The sequence below is a fragment of the Triticum aestivum genome, chromosome 1D (assembly GCF_018294505.1).
Source record: "Triticum aestivum cultivar Chinese Spring chromosome 1D, IWGSC CS RefSeq v2.1, whole genome shotgun sequence".
Taxonomy (NCBI): Eukaryota; Viridiplantae; Streptophyta; class Magnoliopsida; order Poales; family Poaceae; genus Triticum; species Triticum aestivum.
Window position 1 is genome coordinate 460,747,283 of NC_057796.1, and position 16,170 is coordinate 460,763,452.

Here is a 16,170-nt window from a genome sequence, read left to right on the forward strand (position 1 = left end):
GGTCGCTTCTGTCGTTTGTTTATTTTTTTCCTTATATATGTTAAAATTTTCAAAAAAACTGTTCAAAGATTCAAATGTATTCATACCATTCAAAAAATTGTTAATCATGTATTTGGAAAAAATGTTTAACGTGTATAAAAAATTGCTTTAGGTGCATACGAAAATATACAATGTATATGAAAACATGTTAATCATGTACTCAAAATGTATATTTAAACAAATGTTAATCATGTACTTGCAAAATGCTGAAAGTATACAAGAAAAATGTTTCTTATGTATAAGAAATATGTACAATATGTATGAAAAAAGTAGACATCAAAACAAATATCTGAACTTTTTAATAATTTATTAAAAAATTGTTAAATGGGTATAAGAAATATGTTTCTTATGTATACGGAAAATTTATAATCTGTTCGAAAAACGAGACATCAAAACATATATCTGAAAAATATATTAATCATGTATTAAAAAAATAACATGTATAAAAAAATGTTCCTACTCCATATGAAAAATGTACAATATGTATGAAAGGAAAGTAAACCTCCAAACATATATTAGAAAATGTTATTTAATGATAATCATGTATAACAAAATGTTTTTGCTATATATGGAAAATGCATAGCTGTATTAAATAAAAGTAGACACCAAGTACATATGTGTCCAACTTTTTTTTGCGGGAAAACTTCCGATTTATTCATTAACTGTCAAGGTAGTACAAAAAACATTGGAAGTAAAATTTACATCTAAGTCCGTAGACCACCTAGTGACGACTACAAGCACTGGAGCGAGCCGAAGGCGCGCCGCCGTCATCGCCCCTCCCTCGTCGGAGCCGGGCAAACATTGTTGAAGTAGACAGTTAGAAAGTCGTCGTGCTAAGGCCCAGCGCACCAGAACAACAACCGCCGCCGATGAAGAGAAACACAGGCCGGAAGGATCCAACCTGCAGACACATAGACGTAGATGAACGAAGACCGGATCCAGTCGGATCCACCGAAGACAAACGCCGACCGGATCCCACGAGATCCGCCGGACACAAACCTCCACACGCCTTCCAACGATGCTTGAAACATCACCGGGACGGAGGCTAGGCGGGGAGGACCTTATTCCATCTTCAAGAAGGCCCCGTCGCCTCGTCTTCTTGAGCACGACAGAAACCCTAACAAAACTCAAAAAAGCATCTAAAAACGGAGCCCTCCTGCCGACAAGGGCCGAGATCCACCGTGCCTCCATGGTCCAAGGACCATAGGAGATGAGGCGGACCGGCGGAGCCGGCGAGAGGCAAGGCTTACTAATACATGAGGCTTGCTTTGATTTAGCCAACTTAGCATTGTTTTATTGACACATATGTGTCTACCTGCTGATATGTTTCGATAGATTCTTGTGCAACTGTTATAATTGATATAGAATTGCATAGTTTTGGATCCTCCTCGATCAAGTGGGCATATGATTGTGTTCTTTACTTAGCTAATGTTTTACCATATTGCCATGCCTTACATACAACAAATAGAACTATTTTATAATTATTGATGGACTAAGACGGACTCGCTGCTACCTTGAGCTATACTTTGTATTTGAGGTTAAATTCATTAGGGATGCCATTGTTGGAATTTCTGTAATCCTGTCGCACTAGTCACTTAGGTTTGTTCTTCAGCAAATAAGCCGGTCCATGCAACGTGAGCCTGTTCACGGCTGGATCGGGCAGTAGCTAAGTCGTTAGCACGACGCCTTGCGCGTGGTCAAGGGACGTGGGATGGCGCGTCCGCTTAGCTTGGTCATGGCGCAAGATTAGGATCATCTGTTAGTTGGTTGAGCTGTTAATAAAACGAGAAAACGAGAAAAGCTGCAGAAGTTGTACGCAGCGCAAAAGAACTCTCTCTCTCTCGTGTGTGTGAGTACATCGCCTGATCTCTTCCCTGGTTCAGCTCCAACAAGTGGCATCAGAGCCTCCGATCAAGGGCTGAGAACCATGGCCGGCGGAAGTGGTTCGCAGGCGCGGACGCCGGTGGTGGATCAGCGCGCCCGCACGCAGAGCCGCGGGCGGAGCCCCGTGCGGCGTGGAGGACGCGCCGTGGTCGTTCGGGAGAGCACCAGGGAGGTCGGCGACGGCGACGTCGTCTGGCCCATGCTGACGCGGACCAACTATGCCCAGTGGTCCGTGGTCATGATGGTGAACTTGCAGGCGAAGATGCTCTGGGACGCGGTCGCGACGGGGGATGCCCCGGTCCGCGAGGATCGCAGTGCGTTGGCGGCGATACTGCGCTCCACGCCGGAGGAGATGCACGCGTCGCTCGCCACCAAGGAGACGGCGAAGATGGCATGGGACACCATCAAGATTCAGCGCGTCGGCGTTGAGCCCGTCCGCGAGGCGAACGCGCAGAAGCTCCGCAAGGAGTTTGAGGCCATCTCGTTCCGGGATGGCGTGACGGTGGACGAGTTCTCCATGCGCATCTTAGGGCTCGCCGGTTCTCTCCGCTCGCTCGGGGACACACTTGAAGAGGTAAAAGTCGTTCGCAAGTTCCTGCGTGTTGTTCCTGCCAAGTATTCTCAGGTGGCCATCGCCATCGAGACCATGCTCGACGTCACGACCATGTCGGTGGATGAGCTCACCGGCCGGCTGCGCGTCGTCGAGGATCGCCTGGAGGAGGACAACAACGACGGCGGCTCGGGTGGCCGCCTACTTCTCACTGAAGAGGAGTGGTACGCCCGTCTGAAAGACAGGGAGCAGGGCGGCAGCTCCTCCGGTGGGAACGGCGGACGTGGCCGTGGCCGTGGCGGTGGGCGCAACAACAGCGGGCGAGACAAGGCGCCGAAGCGCAATGGCAAGTGCCACAACTGCGGTGTGTGGGGGCACTTCGCCCGCGAGTGTCACAAGCCGCGCTAGGAGCGGCGTGAAGGCGGCGAGGAGGCTCACCTTGCCCAAGGAGAAGACGACCAGCCGACAATCCTGCTGGCTCAGGTGTGCGACGAGGTCGTGCATGACGCGGCGCCGGAGGAGAACGGCGCGCGCGATGACGCCCCAACAGGCATGGCGTTGGCGACGAGCGGCAGCCGCGGCAACAGTCCGGGCGCGACTGAGGTGGTGAACCTCAACGAGGAGCGCATCGTGCCGGTGGACACGGGCGCCGGGGTGTGGTACTTCGACACCGGCGTGAGCAACCACATGACCGGCGACAAGGAGCTGTTCGCCACGCTCGACGAAACGATCAAGGGCACGGTCAAGTTCGGGGACGGATCGCTCGTCAGCATCTGTGGGCGCGGCACGATCGTCTTCGAATGCCGCCAGAAGGGTCACCGCGCGCTCACGGACGTGTACCTGATCCCGAGGCTGCGCAGCAACATCATAAGCCTCGGCCAGTTGGACGAGCTCGGCTGCAAGACGGTGGTCGAGGGTGGCGTTCTGGAGCTGTTCGACCGCGATCGCGCGCTGCTCGCGCGGGTGGCGCGCTCCAGAAACAGGCTGTACACCATCAGGCTGAAGATGGCGGCGCCCGTGTGCCTCCTGTCTGTCATGCAGGACGAGGCCTGGCTGTGGCATGGACGCTACGGTCACCTGAACTTCCGCTCTCTCCGCGCTCTCGCCGAGAAGGGCATGGCGGAGGGCGTGCCATCGATCGAGCGCGTCGAAGAATTCTGCGACGGGTGCGCTCTTGGGAAGCAGCACCGTGTCCCGTTCCTGCAGGCGTCCAAGTATCGCGCCGAGCGTGGGCTCGAACTGGTCCACAGTGACCTGTGCGGGCCGATCAAGCCAGCCACGGCGGGCGGCAACATGTACTTCCTGTTAATGGTTGATGATCATAGCCGTTTCATGTGGATCGAGGTGATCAAGTCCAAGGATGAGGCGTTCAAGCGCTTCAAGCGGGTCAAGGCGCTCGCGGAGGCGACGCCAGGCAGGAAGCTCATGGCGTTTCGCTCCGATCGCGGTGGCGAGTTCAACTCCGCCGCGTTCCGGGAGTACTGCGACGAGCACGGCATCAAACACTGCACCACCGCCCCTTACACACCACCGCAGAACGGCGTCGTCGAGCGCCGCAATCAGACGGTGGTGGAGATGGCGCGCTGTCCTCTGAAAAGCATGGGCGTGCCGGCGATCTTTTGGGGCGAGGCCGTGCGCACCGCGGTCTATCTGCTGAATCACGCGCCCACACGCAGCCTGGATGGACGAACTCCTTACGAGGCGTGGCACAACCGGAAGCCCAAGGTACATCATCTTCGTGTATTTGGATGCGTAGCACATGTGAAGCGCCTCGGCCCCGGCATCGACAAGTTGGCCGATCGCTCGACGCCCATGGTCTTTGTCGGCTACGAGGACGGCGCCAAGGCCTATCGGGTGTACGACCCGGCGACGAAGCAGCTGCGCGTCACGCGCGACGTGGTGTTCGAGGAGCACCGGAGATGGGACTGGAGCGGCGGCGCTGACGCGACGCCTACGCCGTGCACCACATTTGAGGTGGTGTACCGTGACCTGCCGACCGGCGGGCACCACGATATGGGCGCAACACCGCAGCCCGGCACACCCGACGGGCCGGGCCTGGACAGCTCACCGCAGGCAACGCCGGACACGCCGGCCCCGCGCGCCCACAGCTGGGCGACGCCACCGTTGTGTGACACAGGACAGCATGACGCGGCGACCGGCGCTGCGCTGCGGTACAGGCGCATGGCTAGCATCGAGCAAGAGCTCGACGACGCCTGGGAGGAGGAGCAGGTGGAGGTGAACCACCTCTGCTTGCTAGCCGCGGAGGAACCAGGCGGTGTTGAGGAGGCAAGAGGGGATCCTAGTTGGAGGCGCGCGATGGAGGATGAACTGGACGCGATCAGGAGCAATGGCACCTGGGAGCTCGCCGCGCTCCCGCCTGGTCACGTCGCCATTGGCCTCAAGTGGGTGTTCAAGGTCAAAAAGGATCCAGCTGGCAACATTGTGAAGCATAAGGCGAGGCTTGTCGCGAAAGGATATGTGCAGCGGCAGGGGGTGGACTTCGACGAGGTCTTCGCTCCAGTGGCGCGCATGGAGACCGTGCGCGTCCTGCTCGCGCTCGCCGCGCACTCCGGGTGGCAAGTCCACCACATGGACGTCAAGTCCGCGTTTTTGAATGGCGAGCTGGTCGAAGAAGTGTACGTGCACCAGCCCCCCGGCTTCATCGACTCCGACAACGAGAACAAGGTGCTCAGGCTGCGCAAGGCGCTCTACGGGCTGCGCCAGGCTCCGCGCGCCTGGAACGCCAAGCTCGACGGCGAGCTCACCAACCTGGGCTTCGAACGAAGCCCCCTGGAGCACGCCGTGTACCGAAGGACAACTGAAGCGGGCGTCTTGCTTGTCGGCGTGTACGTCGACGATCTGGTGATCACCGGCACTGATGAGAAGGAGATCGAGAACTTCAAGGAGCAGATGCACCAGCTGTTCGACATGAGCGACCTTGGTCTCCTGAGTTACTACTTGGGGATCGAGGTTAAACAGCGTGAGGGCGTGATCACGTTGTGTCAAAGCACCTATGCAGAGAAGGTGCTGGAGCAGGCAGGTATGAAAGACTGCAACCCGAGCCACACGCCCATGGAGCACCGGCTGCAGCTGATCAAGGGCGACACCGGCGGCGGCATCGACGTCACCAAGTACCGGAGTGTTGTTGGGAGCCTACGCTACCTCTGCAACACTAGGCCGGACATCACTCACGCCGTCGGCATCGTCAGCCGACACATGGAGGCGCCGGGCGCGCCGCACTGGGCGGCGGTGAAGCAGATCCTCCACTACGTCCGAGGGACCTCTGGCTATGGATGCTGCTACAGAAGGACCATGGAGGAAGCCGAGCTGGTGGGGTACAGCGACAGTGACCTCGCCGGCGACGTCAACGATCGCAAGAGCACAACTGGGGTGGTGTTCTTCCTCAATGGCAGCCCGATCACATGGACATCACAGAAGCAGAAAGTCGTCGCCCTCTCCTCTTGTGAAGCAGAGTACATGGCGGCGGCGACGGCGGCGTGCCAGGGCATCTGGCTGAGCCGTCTCTACGGCGAGCTTGCCGGGCATGACCCCATGATGGTGAAGCTGTTCATCGACAACAAGTCAGCAATCGCGCTGAGCAAGAACCCGGTGCATCACGATCGGAGTAAGCACATTGACATACGTTTTCATTTCATTCGTGAATGCATCGAGGATGGAAAGGTGCAGGTCGAGCATGTTGGGACTGAAAGACAACTTGCTGATCTGCTCACCAAGGCACTAGGGCGCGTCAGATTTAGCTTACTGCGTCAGTGGCTTGGCGTTGTCGAAGTGAAGGAATCGTAGGCAACAGGATTAGGTGGTGATTTGTTGGAATTTCTGTAATCCTGTCGCACTAGTCACTTAGGTTTGTTCTTCAGCAAATAAGCCGGTCCATGCAACGTGAGCCTGTTCACGGCTGGATCGGGCAGTAGCTAAGTCGTTAGCACGACGCCTTGCGCGTGGTCAAGGGACGTGGGATGGCGTGTCCGCTTAGCTTGGTCATGGCGCAAGATTAGGATCATCTGTTAGTTAGTTGAGCTGTTAATAAAACGAGAAAACGAGAAAAGCTGCAGAAGTTGTACGCAGTGCAAAAGAACTCTCTCTCTCGTGTGTGTGTGAGTACATCGCCTGATCTCTTCCCTGGTTCAGCTCCAACAGCCATCACAATCACAAGCAATCAGAACGGCTGAGGTTCAAACTTGGGGATGCCCAAGGCATTCTCATTACCTTTGATCCGGTTTCGCGTGTAGATAGTCCTACCCCCCCCCCCCCCCCCCCCCCCCCTTTTTTTTTTCTATAGGTGACCTAGGTTATCAAATCCATGAGAATTGCTAATTGAAAGGTGATTCTGACATGTTCTTGTCGTCGCTAGAAGTTTCAGTTTCCTGGACTTAAATTGCATGGTTTTAATAGAGAAACAATAATAAGAGAATGGTCTAGAGAAGTTTTTTGGAGCAAATATTTGTATCATCTATTTCTTTTCCAGATCTTACTATTGTTATAGAATACCTTCACTCGTACTATTTCGCTCCTTAGCTAGGAGACTCGGAAGACTGGTCATGATAGGTCACAAATGACTTGGATATATGCACCACAATCCCATATTACCAACAACCCTTGTCCTTTATGTGATGTGTCGATTAGCCAATTGAATTATGCTGCATGGGCAGCTTCCTATAGAAATCAGTTCAAACACTACTGCTCTGTCTTTAACTCTCTACTTTCGAGACAAGGTTAGTAGGATGTCGAAAAGTTGGTCGCTGGGCAGATAGTGCTATATCCTATATGTAATGTTACTACCATCGCTAGGCCTGTAGGTAGAACTGAAGCAGAATCAAAAGGTTGAAGCTTTGTTCCACCGCAATGGTGTGTTCGGTGCAATGGTGTCCAGTGGTTTTTCAAGTCGGCGTTGTTCCATTCATGTTCGGTAGTCTCGGCAGCTACTTGTTAGGTGTGCCGCCTCTTGTAATCTTGCTCGGCGTTGAGTTGGTGGCCTTCTCTATTTTTTCGGTTGCCATTCTTCGTTATCCTGCTTATATGAGAATTTCTTCAACGAAACTGTTTCGAGATGAAGGAGTTTGTCGATCGCTAGGTCTGTGCAAAAGTTGAAAGTGCTAGGTTTATACAAAGTTGAAAGTGCTTACTGTTGCTAGCTCTGTGTTGCGGTGTGCGTGTGTCACTGCAATCGCGAACTCGCTGTCGACACCGTATCCTGAAACTTAATTGAACAATGGATATATGTGCCACGACCGCCATGCGCGTAAGTCCTGGCGATGCAGTCAACGTCTTTCTTCTTCTTCTTCTCCTTTTGTTTCTTTGCTGATGAAGATTTGTCCCAAAAAACAATATCTTCATGATCAGATATGACTCGTCACTAAACATGATCACATGCATGGTTTCAACGTAGCTTTATTAGCACATAAAGAGCACTGCCTACGTGCCAATCTTCCGGTAATGTGGACGGCCAAAGACTGGGACACGCACGCGTTGCGGCAACGGGGATATCCGAACCTGAGCACCAGCGTGCGATGCAGTGCTTCTCTCTCTTTTTTTTAGAAAAAACCGGATATACTTCGGCCTTTGTATTTGAAGGATGCATGTAGCTATTTTATCAATTATCCATAAAAACGCCTGAAGCCATTATGTTGGTAACACCTTTCACTACTCCTTTTTCCTTGATGAAGGGGTGCCGAATGTCCGAACCGAATATCAAACAGACGTCGCACTAAAGTCTAACATCTAAAGCCGGATGCCCCAGCCAAGCCACAATCCCGGGACTGGGTCATAAATCGGTCCGACGCACTCTCAGAGGCTGCCGCCGCCGTCTTTCACCGACCCATCTCCAGAGCAGGTACTAATGCACCAACCTTGCCAGGCCCGCTGTCGACGCCACCGTCCTGCGCGTATCCATCCACACACGCCCGTCGCTGAAACTCCACATCGCCAATGCCGCCGGGATCCGCCGCCGGACTTGCGGTAGATGTAACACCGCTCCTCCTCTTGTCCTATCTAGCCAGCACTTGCTCCAAAATGATGCCCCCAGAATGGAGAATGGCACCAAAGGCTTCGTCATCGTCCGAACCGGTAGACCCAGGTCTAGGGTTTCCCCCAGAACATCCTGATCGAGTTGATGTGACATGCAACAACGATGCCTCGAGAAGGAAACGATGTCAAAGACACTGCCATCGTCCGCCAAGACCGCAGTCAGGCGCGGTTTTCATCGGAAGCCGCGTTGTCCCGATCTCGCGGCTGGCTGGAACCACGTGGAGCTTCGCCATGAAGGCATATGCCACCACCGATTCTCCTGTGGAAATCCTCCATCCCCTCACCGGAGCCCTCATCGCGCCGCTAACCATCCACATGAAGAGTTGACGATGGATCTAGGTGTGATCCAGATCCATGGCGGCCGCCATGTGCACCATCGCCGGAGACCTTAGATCCCGCGGGTCATAGAGGGTAGCGCGGCCACCGCACTACCAGGGGCGCCGCCCTAGCCACTGCGCGCAGCTCCCTCCCGGCCATGCCCCAACCGTACCAGGAGATCGCCGCCATGTTCAGATCCCGGTTCCTTCGGCGCCGACAGATGGGGAAGCAGCAGCGCGAGGGTCTCCGGCAGCGTGAACGTTCGCCCTAGGCGAGACGGCGCGAGGGTCGGGTCGGGTCAAACTCACCGAGACCTGCACGCCAATATAACTGCCAAAACAAAACCTTTAAATGGGAGATATTTTCACTTCCCGGCTTCTGCACCAACTAAAAATGCATACAACCATTTTAGTATGAGTACCAAAATATGGCAAGCACCACAACTGTGGATGGATGCCTCAAGCAAAAATACTTCTGTTTGTGGTACTATGCAACTGCCTGTGTCGACACGACACGAGGCCTCCACCGATCAACCCCTCTAGCTCCTTGGATGTCGTACCTTGCCTTTTTATGATGCGGTGTCGGTCTTTGACCGTAGATGTAGCTAGTGTAGGGTGCCGACTGGAAAAGATGTCCGAAATAAGATTTTGCATGGGCTAATCGTTGTGTAAAGTTCATTTTTCTCGTCAGACATGAGTCGAGTGCGCGTGGGTGCTGGCGAGCCCAGCCGTCGTTACTGTCGGCGTCGGAGCCCCGTCGATTCGGCAAGCTTATAAAACGGCTGCTGAGGAGCCACATTTGTGCAACCATAAGCTACCTAACCAAGAAAGAAGAGCAGCAGAGCCGTGTTTAATCAACCGTGAGCTCGATCCCTTCCTCGTCATCTCATCAAGGTCGACCAATGGCGTTTCTGGGAGGACCATTGCGCATGACGAGGAGCATCGGCGGCTGGAAGATGATGGAGGGGAAGAGCCACGGCGGGTCAGGGTCTGGGCGGCAAGCGCCGGCGCCCATGAGGCAGCTCTTCTGGAGAGTGAGGCGCGCCATGCTGCGGCCGAAGTGCCGTGCCCTGAGTTTCGGGTACGACCTCAAGAGCTACTCCCAAAACTTCGATGACGGCCTCGTCACTGCCCACCGCCTCTAGGTAGCCACACCCGCAGGGTCTTCTACTTCTTCTTCTCAATTTTACTTGCCGCCTGGCCGGACCATCACCCGAGGCTGGAGAGTTTGAAGCGTCGTCACCTTGTGATCTGCTCCTCCTCTAGTTCAGCTACGAGTGTATATTAGACAGTATTGTTCATATACAAGTTGCTTACTGTTAAAAGTCTGAAACCGCGAATGAAATGACAATGTATCTATGTGCTTCTATGTACGTAGACTGCAAGCCGTGTCACTTGCCACAGTGGAATGGGATTTAAATTATTTCTGTTTATGTCGCGCTATCTATCATTTTATTTTTGTTTATGCTAGCGAAGATGGTGGGAGCAAATATTTTTTTATCAACTATTGTTTTTTCAGATCTTACCGTTGTTAGAGCATCTACAACCGGACCCCATACTAGTCCCAAACGCCTGGACGGGTTGCCCGGTCAGAAAAAAACGCACGCAACCAAGGTCCCCATACCCGGCCCAAACGCCCGGACTGACCGGCAACCCCGTAAACCCCATATCCGGCCCATATATGGGGCGGATATGGGGAGATCCCAGACGCCCCGGGAATGCTCGCCACGTTGGATTGACCGCTAGGGTCCCCGCGGTCACACGCATAGATCGGCGGTCCAACGGGCGCCTCCTCCGGTTCTTGGTGCGGATACATTCATTGCGCCGTGTGTCGCTGCTCCGGCGTGCCGTCCAAGGGAGCAAGCCCATCTATTTAAGCCGGACGGCGGCAACAAAATCCTAGCCCGCCCGCCAGCTTCCCTTTCCCTCCCACCGTCCCATAACCATGGCCCGGCAGAGGATCACCACCTATGCAATGTTGATGCCGGAACACCGGTTGCAGATCGAGGAGATGATCAAGGCCAAGCGCGCCGCTCGTGTCGCTGCCGGGCTGCCTCCGGATTCGCCTGAGCCGGAGGAGGAGGAGGAGGTGGAGAAGGACCCCCAACCCATGGAGGAGGAGGATGCGGAAGCAGACAACATGGCGAGCTGGAGGAGGAGCAGCCGGGAGCAGGCTTCCGCATGGAGGACATCCTGGCGGAGTACCAGGTCAGCCTAGGCGGTGGAGATGGCAGAACAGACTGCCATCCTCGAATCCATCCAAGATGAGGTATATGTGGAGTCCAACCGGCGCTTCATCCGGCAGTAGAGGCCAGAGATTGACGAGCTCTTCGCCTCTATTTGGACGACGACGAGCCGGAGCTGCCACACATGCCCATCTACCCGGAGTCAGGGACAGAGATAGTGGACATCTCCGATGATGAGTAGTCCACATATGTATGTAGTACGTAGGTTCTTTTATCTACATGGTTAGTATGGATTTGAGATTTCATATTTGAGGTACATGGTTGCGGTGGGCGATTTTTGTGTGGTGTCCGGTCACTATCTGCGAACGCGTCCGTGAATGTTTCGGGGCTGGATTTTGATCCAGTTGTAGATGCTCTTACAGAATATGTTCACTCGTACTATTTCTCTCCTTAGCCAGGAGGTTGGAACCTGGAAGATAGGTCATCATAGATTTTCTTTTGAACAGTGACCAGGGGAGTCGGGGGGGGGGGGGGGGGGGGTGTGGTAAATCCACACTTAAATTTAATCTCACTCAAAGAAAATATTGATCTAGGTTACAAAGGAAACCGGATAATAAAATCTAAACAAGTTAACCACGTTTTTGAGGAAAATCAGCCCGAAAACCAACACCCGGACAAGGCACACCTAGCTAGCAGACGGAAGGGCCATCGCCATAAAAAACACTCCTAGATGTGAGGTGTCGTCGAGGGATCACAATGCCAGAACATTGCAAGTAGTCTAACACATCGCACGGGTGTGCATACCGGGCCTCACAGCACAACTCAGAAGCGTCCACAGTCAACGAGTACCACCAAACACGAACCTTGGCTGGGAGCTCCTCCACGGCTCTTCATTATTTGTGCAATGTTGTTTACATTGTTTATGTCAGGATAGGATCATGAGTTCTCTGAGACAGTTTGGTGTGTTCGGTGCAATGGTGTTCAGTTGTTTTTCAAGTCGGCGTTGTTTCATTCTTGTTCGGTAGTCTTAGTGACTTCTTGTTAGATGTGGAGGTTTTTATAATTTTGCTCGGCGTTGAGTAGGTGGCCTTTGCTATCTTTTTTATTGCCGTACACCCTCCGTTTTTATTTACTTCGCGTATTAGCTTTGGTCAAAGTCAAATTTTTGTAAACTTTGACCAAATTCATAGACAAAAATGTTGGCATATATAATAACAAATCAATACCATTAGATTCATTGTTGAATGTACTTCCACATCATATAGATTTGTTATGGTAAATATTTATATTCTTTTCATAAAATTGGTCAAACTTTAGGAAGTTTGACTTTAGTCAGCTCTAATATGCGGAGTAAATAAACACGGAGGGAGTATTTCTTTAACCTGCTTATATATGAGGATTTCTTCGCTAGGTCTGTACAAAAGTTGAAAGTGCTAAGTCTGTACAGAGGTTGAAAGTACATACTGTTGGAAGCTCTGTGTTGTGGCGTGTGTCACTGCAATCGCGAACTTGAAGCCGATACCGTATCCTGAAACTTATATAACTGAACAATAGATATATGCGGCACGACCGCTGTGCGTGTAAAGCGTCACTATGTAGTCATCGTCTTTCTTCTACTCCTTTTGCTTCTTTTATGATGAAGATTTGTCCCAAAGAACGACTACATCTTTGTGATTGGATATCAGTCGTCGCTAAACACGAACACATGCTTCCAACGTAGCTTTATTAGCACATAAAGGGGTATATTAGACAGTACTGCCTACGTGCTAATCTTTCCGGTAATGTGGACGGCCACAACGGCATTGGGGGATATCCGAACATGAGCAAACATGCGATGGATGCCTCAATTTTGCCATGGCCTAGTCGATAATCGTTGTGTAAAGTGGATTCCCCTCGTCAGCCGTGAGTGGGCGCGGGTGGTGGCGGGCCTGGCCGTCGTCATCGGCGTCGGAGCCCCGTCCATTCGGCGAGCTTATAAAACTGCTGCTGAGGAGCCCCATTTGTGCAGACTGTGCGTCCATCTCAGACCAGAAGCTATCTACCCGATCAAACAAGAAAGAAGAGCAGCAGAGCCGTGTTTAATCAACCGTGAGCTTCCGTCCGCATCATCTCGTCAAGGTCGACCAATGGTGTTTTTGGGAGGATCATTGCGCGTGACGCGGAGCATCGGCAGCCGGAAGATGACGGAGGGGAAGAGCCACAGAGGGTCAGGGGCGTGGCGGCAGGCGCCGGCGCCCGTGAGGCAGCTCTTCTGGAGGGTGAGGCGCGCCATGCTGCGGCCGAAGCGCCGCGTCGCGAGCTTCGGGTATGACCTCAAGAGCTACTCCCACAACTTCGATGACGGCCTCGTCCCTGCTCACCGCCTGTAGCGACACCCACGTGGTCTTCTTTTTCTTATCGATTTTAGCTGCCGTCCGGCCGGACCACGGCTCGAGGCTGGAGAGTTTGAAGCCTCGTCACCTTGTGATTTGCTCGTCCTCTAGTTCAGCTACGAGTGTATATTAGACAGTACTGTTCATACACAAGTTTCTTAGTGTTGAAAGTCTGAAACTGCCAATAAAATGACAGCGTATCTATGTGATCGTATGTAGTCTGCAAGCCGCGTGACTTGCCACAGTGGAATGGGATTTAAACTATTTCTGTTTATGTCGCGCAAGAATACACTCTCGCTACTGCTGTCATTTTATTTCTGCTTATGTAGCGAAGATGGTGGGAGCAAATATTTTTTATCAATCTTTTTGAGCAAAATAATTTTTTATCAACTATTGTTTTTGAGATCTTACCATTGTTAGAGCATCTACAACCGCACCGTCTACCTTTACCAGAATATGTGTGCATGCAGCACTCCATCCTTCTCTACCTTTATCAGACAAAAAACTAGAGACCTTTTACGGTACATCAGATGAATACTACTGGCTTAGACGTGTAGTATTCTCTGCAAAAAGGGCACAATGGGAAGGGTTGCACAGTATAGTTCTTATGGCTTTCATCGAGACGGGAATCCAGCGCGATGATGTAGGAAGATGGGCAGGATTGGTACCGCAGAGCGTTTCGGCCATGGAAGCATGAGTTAGCTCATGTGGGTGGCTAGGCTAGCTGCAAGTAGGCGCTAAATAGCTCATGGTCATGGCGAGGAGGAGCGCAGCTGGCGGCGAGGGGCATGGGTGCCGCTGCGTCCGCGTATGTGTTGCGGAGGAGCAGCGGGGGCGAACAACCGGCAAGGGATTATGAAGCAGCCGAGCAGCCGATGAAGCAATGAGAGGGAGATGGACACGATGGGGGGGGGGGGGGGGGGAAGACGACTATGGATAAGAAATTTAATCTTAATGAGAATTGACTAAACTACCCTATACATCAACCGTTGGATTAAATTAATACTGTAGTATGATGTACCGTAAAATCTCCCAAAAACTACTATCATGGACTTCTATCGGAGTGTATTGCAATGTATTTCTGCAGCAAAATATTTGGTACCTTTATACTACAAGTCAGCACAACAATCTTGATGCGGAGACGAAGGACAATAGATGTGCCAGTAAGTACTTGTGCTATTTGAATTTCCGCTTTTTACGTCGATTGCTAGGTCTGCACAAAAGTTGAAAGTGGTAGGTCTGTACTAAAGTAGAAAGTGCTTACTATGGATAATGGATATATGGGACATGACCGTGGTGCGTGTAAAGCGGCACGATGCAGCCATCGTCTTTGTTCTTCTCCTCCCTTTGTTTCTTTTCCGATGAAGATTTGTCCCAAAGAACTATATCATCAATGGTCGGATATATGGGTTGTCACTAACCAAGACCACATGGTTCCAATGTATCTTTATTAACACATAAAGAGTATTTGCCTACATGCCAATCTTTCCGGTAATGTGGACAGCCAAATTAAAATTGGGCAACCTGAACACCAACATGCGGTCCAGTGCTTCTTCTCTTGTGACCTTTTGATACAACACTATTTAGAACTATAAAAAACACTGGTCGTGGTATGGGTATGGCAAGCACCAACGCTTGTCGATGGATGCCTCAAGCGAAATTACTTTTGAGTATGCATCTGTGTCGACACGGCACGAGGCTTCCACCGACCCTCTCGCTCCAAGGATACTGCACCTTTGCCTTTTATGGGAGAGAGATTCCATCACCACGTGTGTAGTGTAGGGTCACAACGGGAAAAGATGTCCGAAATGTGATTTTGCCATGGGCTGATCGTTGTGTAAAGTGGACTTCTCTCGTCAGCTAGCCATGAGTACGCGTGTGTAAAGTGGACTTTTCTCGTCAGCGGGCCTGGCCGTCGTCGCCGTCGGCGTAGGAGCCCGGTCCAATCCGCGAGCTTATAAAACGGCTGTTGAGGAGCCCCATTGTGCAAACCATCCATCTCAGACCAGGAGCAACCAAATCAGGAAAGAAGAGCGCAGCAGAGCCGTGTTTAATCACTCACCAAGGACCGATGGCGTTTCTGGGAGGATCATTGCGCGTGACGAGAAGCATTAGCAGCCGGAAGATGACGGAGGGGAAGAGCCACGGCGGGTTGGGGTCGTGGCCGCAGCCGCCGGCGCCCGTGAGGCAGCTCTTTTGGAGGGTGAGGCGCGCCGTGCTACGGCCGAAGCGCCATGCCGTGAGTTTTGGGTACGATCTCAAGAGCTACTCCCAGAACTTCGACGATGGCCTCGTCCCTGCCCACCGCCTCTAGCAACACCCGCAGCGTCTTCTTCTTCTTCTTTTCAATTTTACTTGCCGCCCGGCCGGAGCACGGCTCGAGGCTGGTGATTTGTTCCTCTAGCTCAGCTACCAGTGTATTAGTAAAAAAGAAATTGACTTGGAAAATACCCAGTGTACTAGTATTAGAAAGTACTGTTCGTACACTAGTTGCGAACGAAATATGACAGTGTATCTATGTGCTTCTATGTAGTCTGCAAGCCGTCACTTGCCACAATGGAATGGGATTTCAGCAATTTATGTTTATGTCGCCCTAGAATACACTCTCAGCACCGGTGCTTCTCATGCTGTCGCCGTCATTTGATTCTTGAAGGGAGTTAAATCGGTGTTTTGAAATGAATGGAATATGTATTTTTATACTAGTGAAATCGGCCTTTTTGAAAATGAGTGAAATTATTTTTGTTGAATTAAATGTAACATTTAAAAAATAAGTGAAA

The 16,170-nt window shown here is 52.0% G+C and overlaps 2 protein-coding genes across 2 annotated transcripts; both read left to right on the forward strand.

The window, feature by feature from the left end:
- The first annotated feature begins 12,824 nt into the window (after positions 1 to 12,824).
- Positions 12,825 to 13,667, forward strand: LOC123175487 (uncharacterized). The gene has a single exon (XM_044590217.1). The coding sequence runs from the start codon at positions 12,851 to 12,853 to the stop codon at positions 13,388 to 13,390; it is 540 nt and encodes a 179-aa protein (XP_044446152.1). The 5' UTR covers positions 12,825 to 12,850; the 3' UTR covers positions 13,391 to 13,667.
- A 1,731-nt stretch (positions 13,668 to 15,398) lies between these two features.
- LOC123175504 (uncharacterized) lies at positions 15,399 to 15,959 on the forward strand. The gene has a single exon (XM_044590221.1). The coding sequence runs from the start codon at positions 15,465 to 15,467 to the stop codon at positions 15,705 to 15,707; it is 243 nt and encodes an 80-aa protein (XP_044446156.1). The 5' UTR covers positions 15,399 to 15,464; the 3' UTR covers positions 15,708 to 15,959.
- The last annotated feature ends 211 nt before the right edge of the window (positions 15,960 to 16,170 follow it).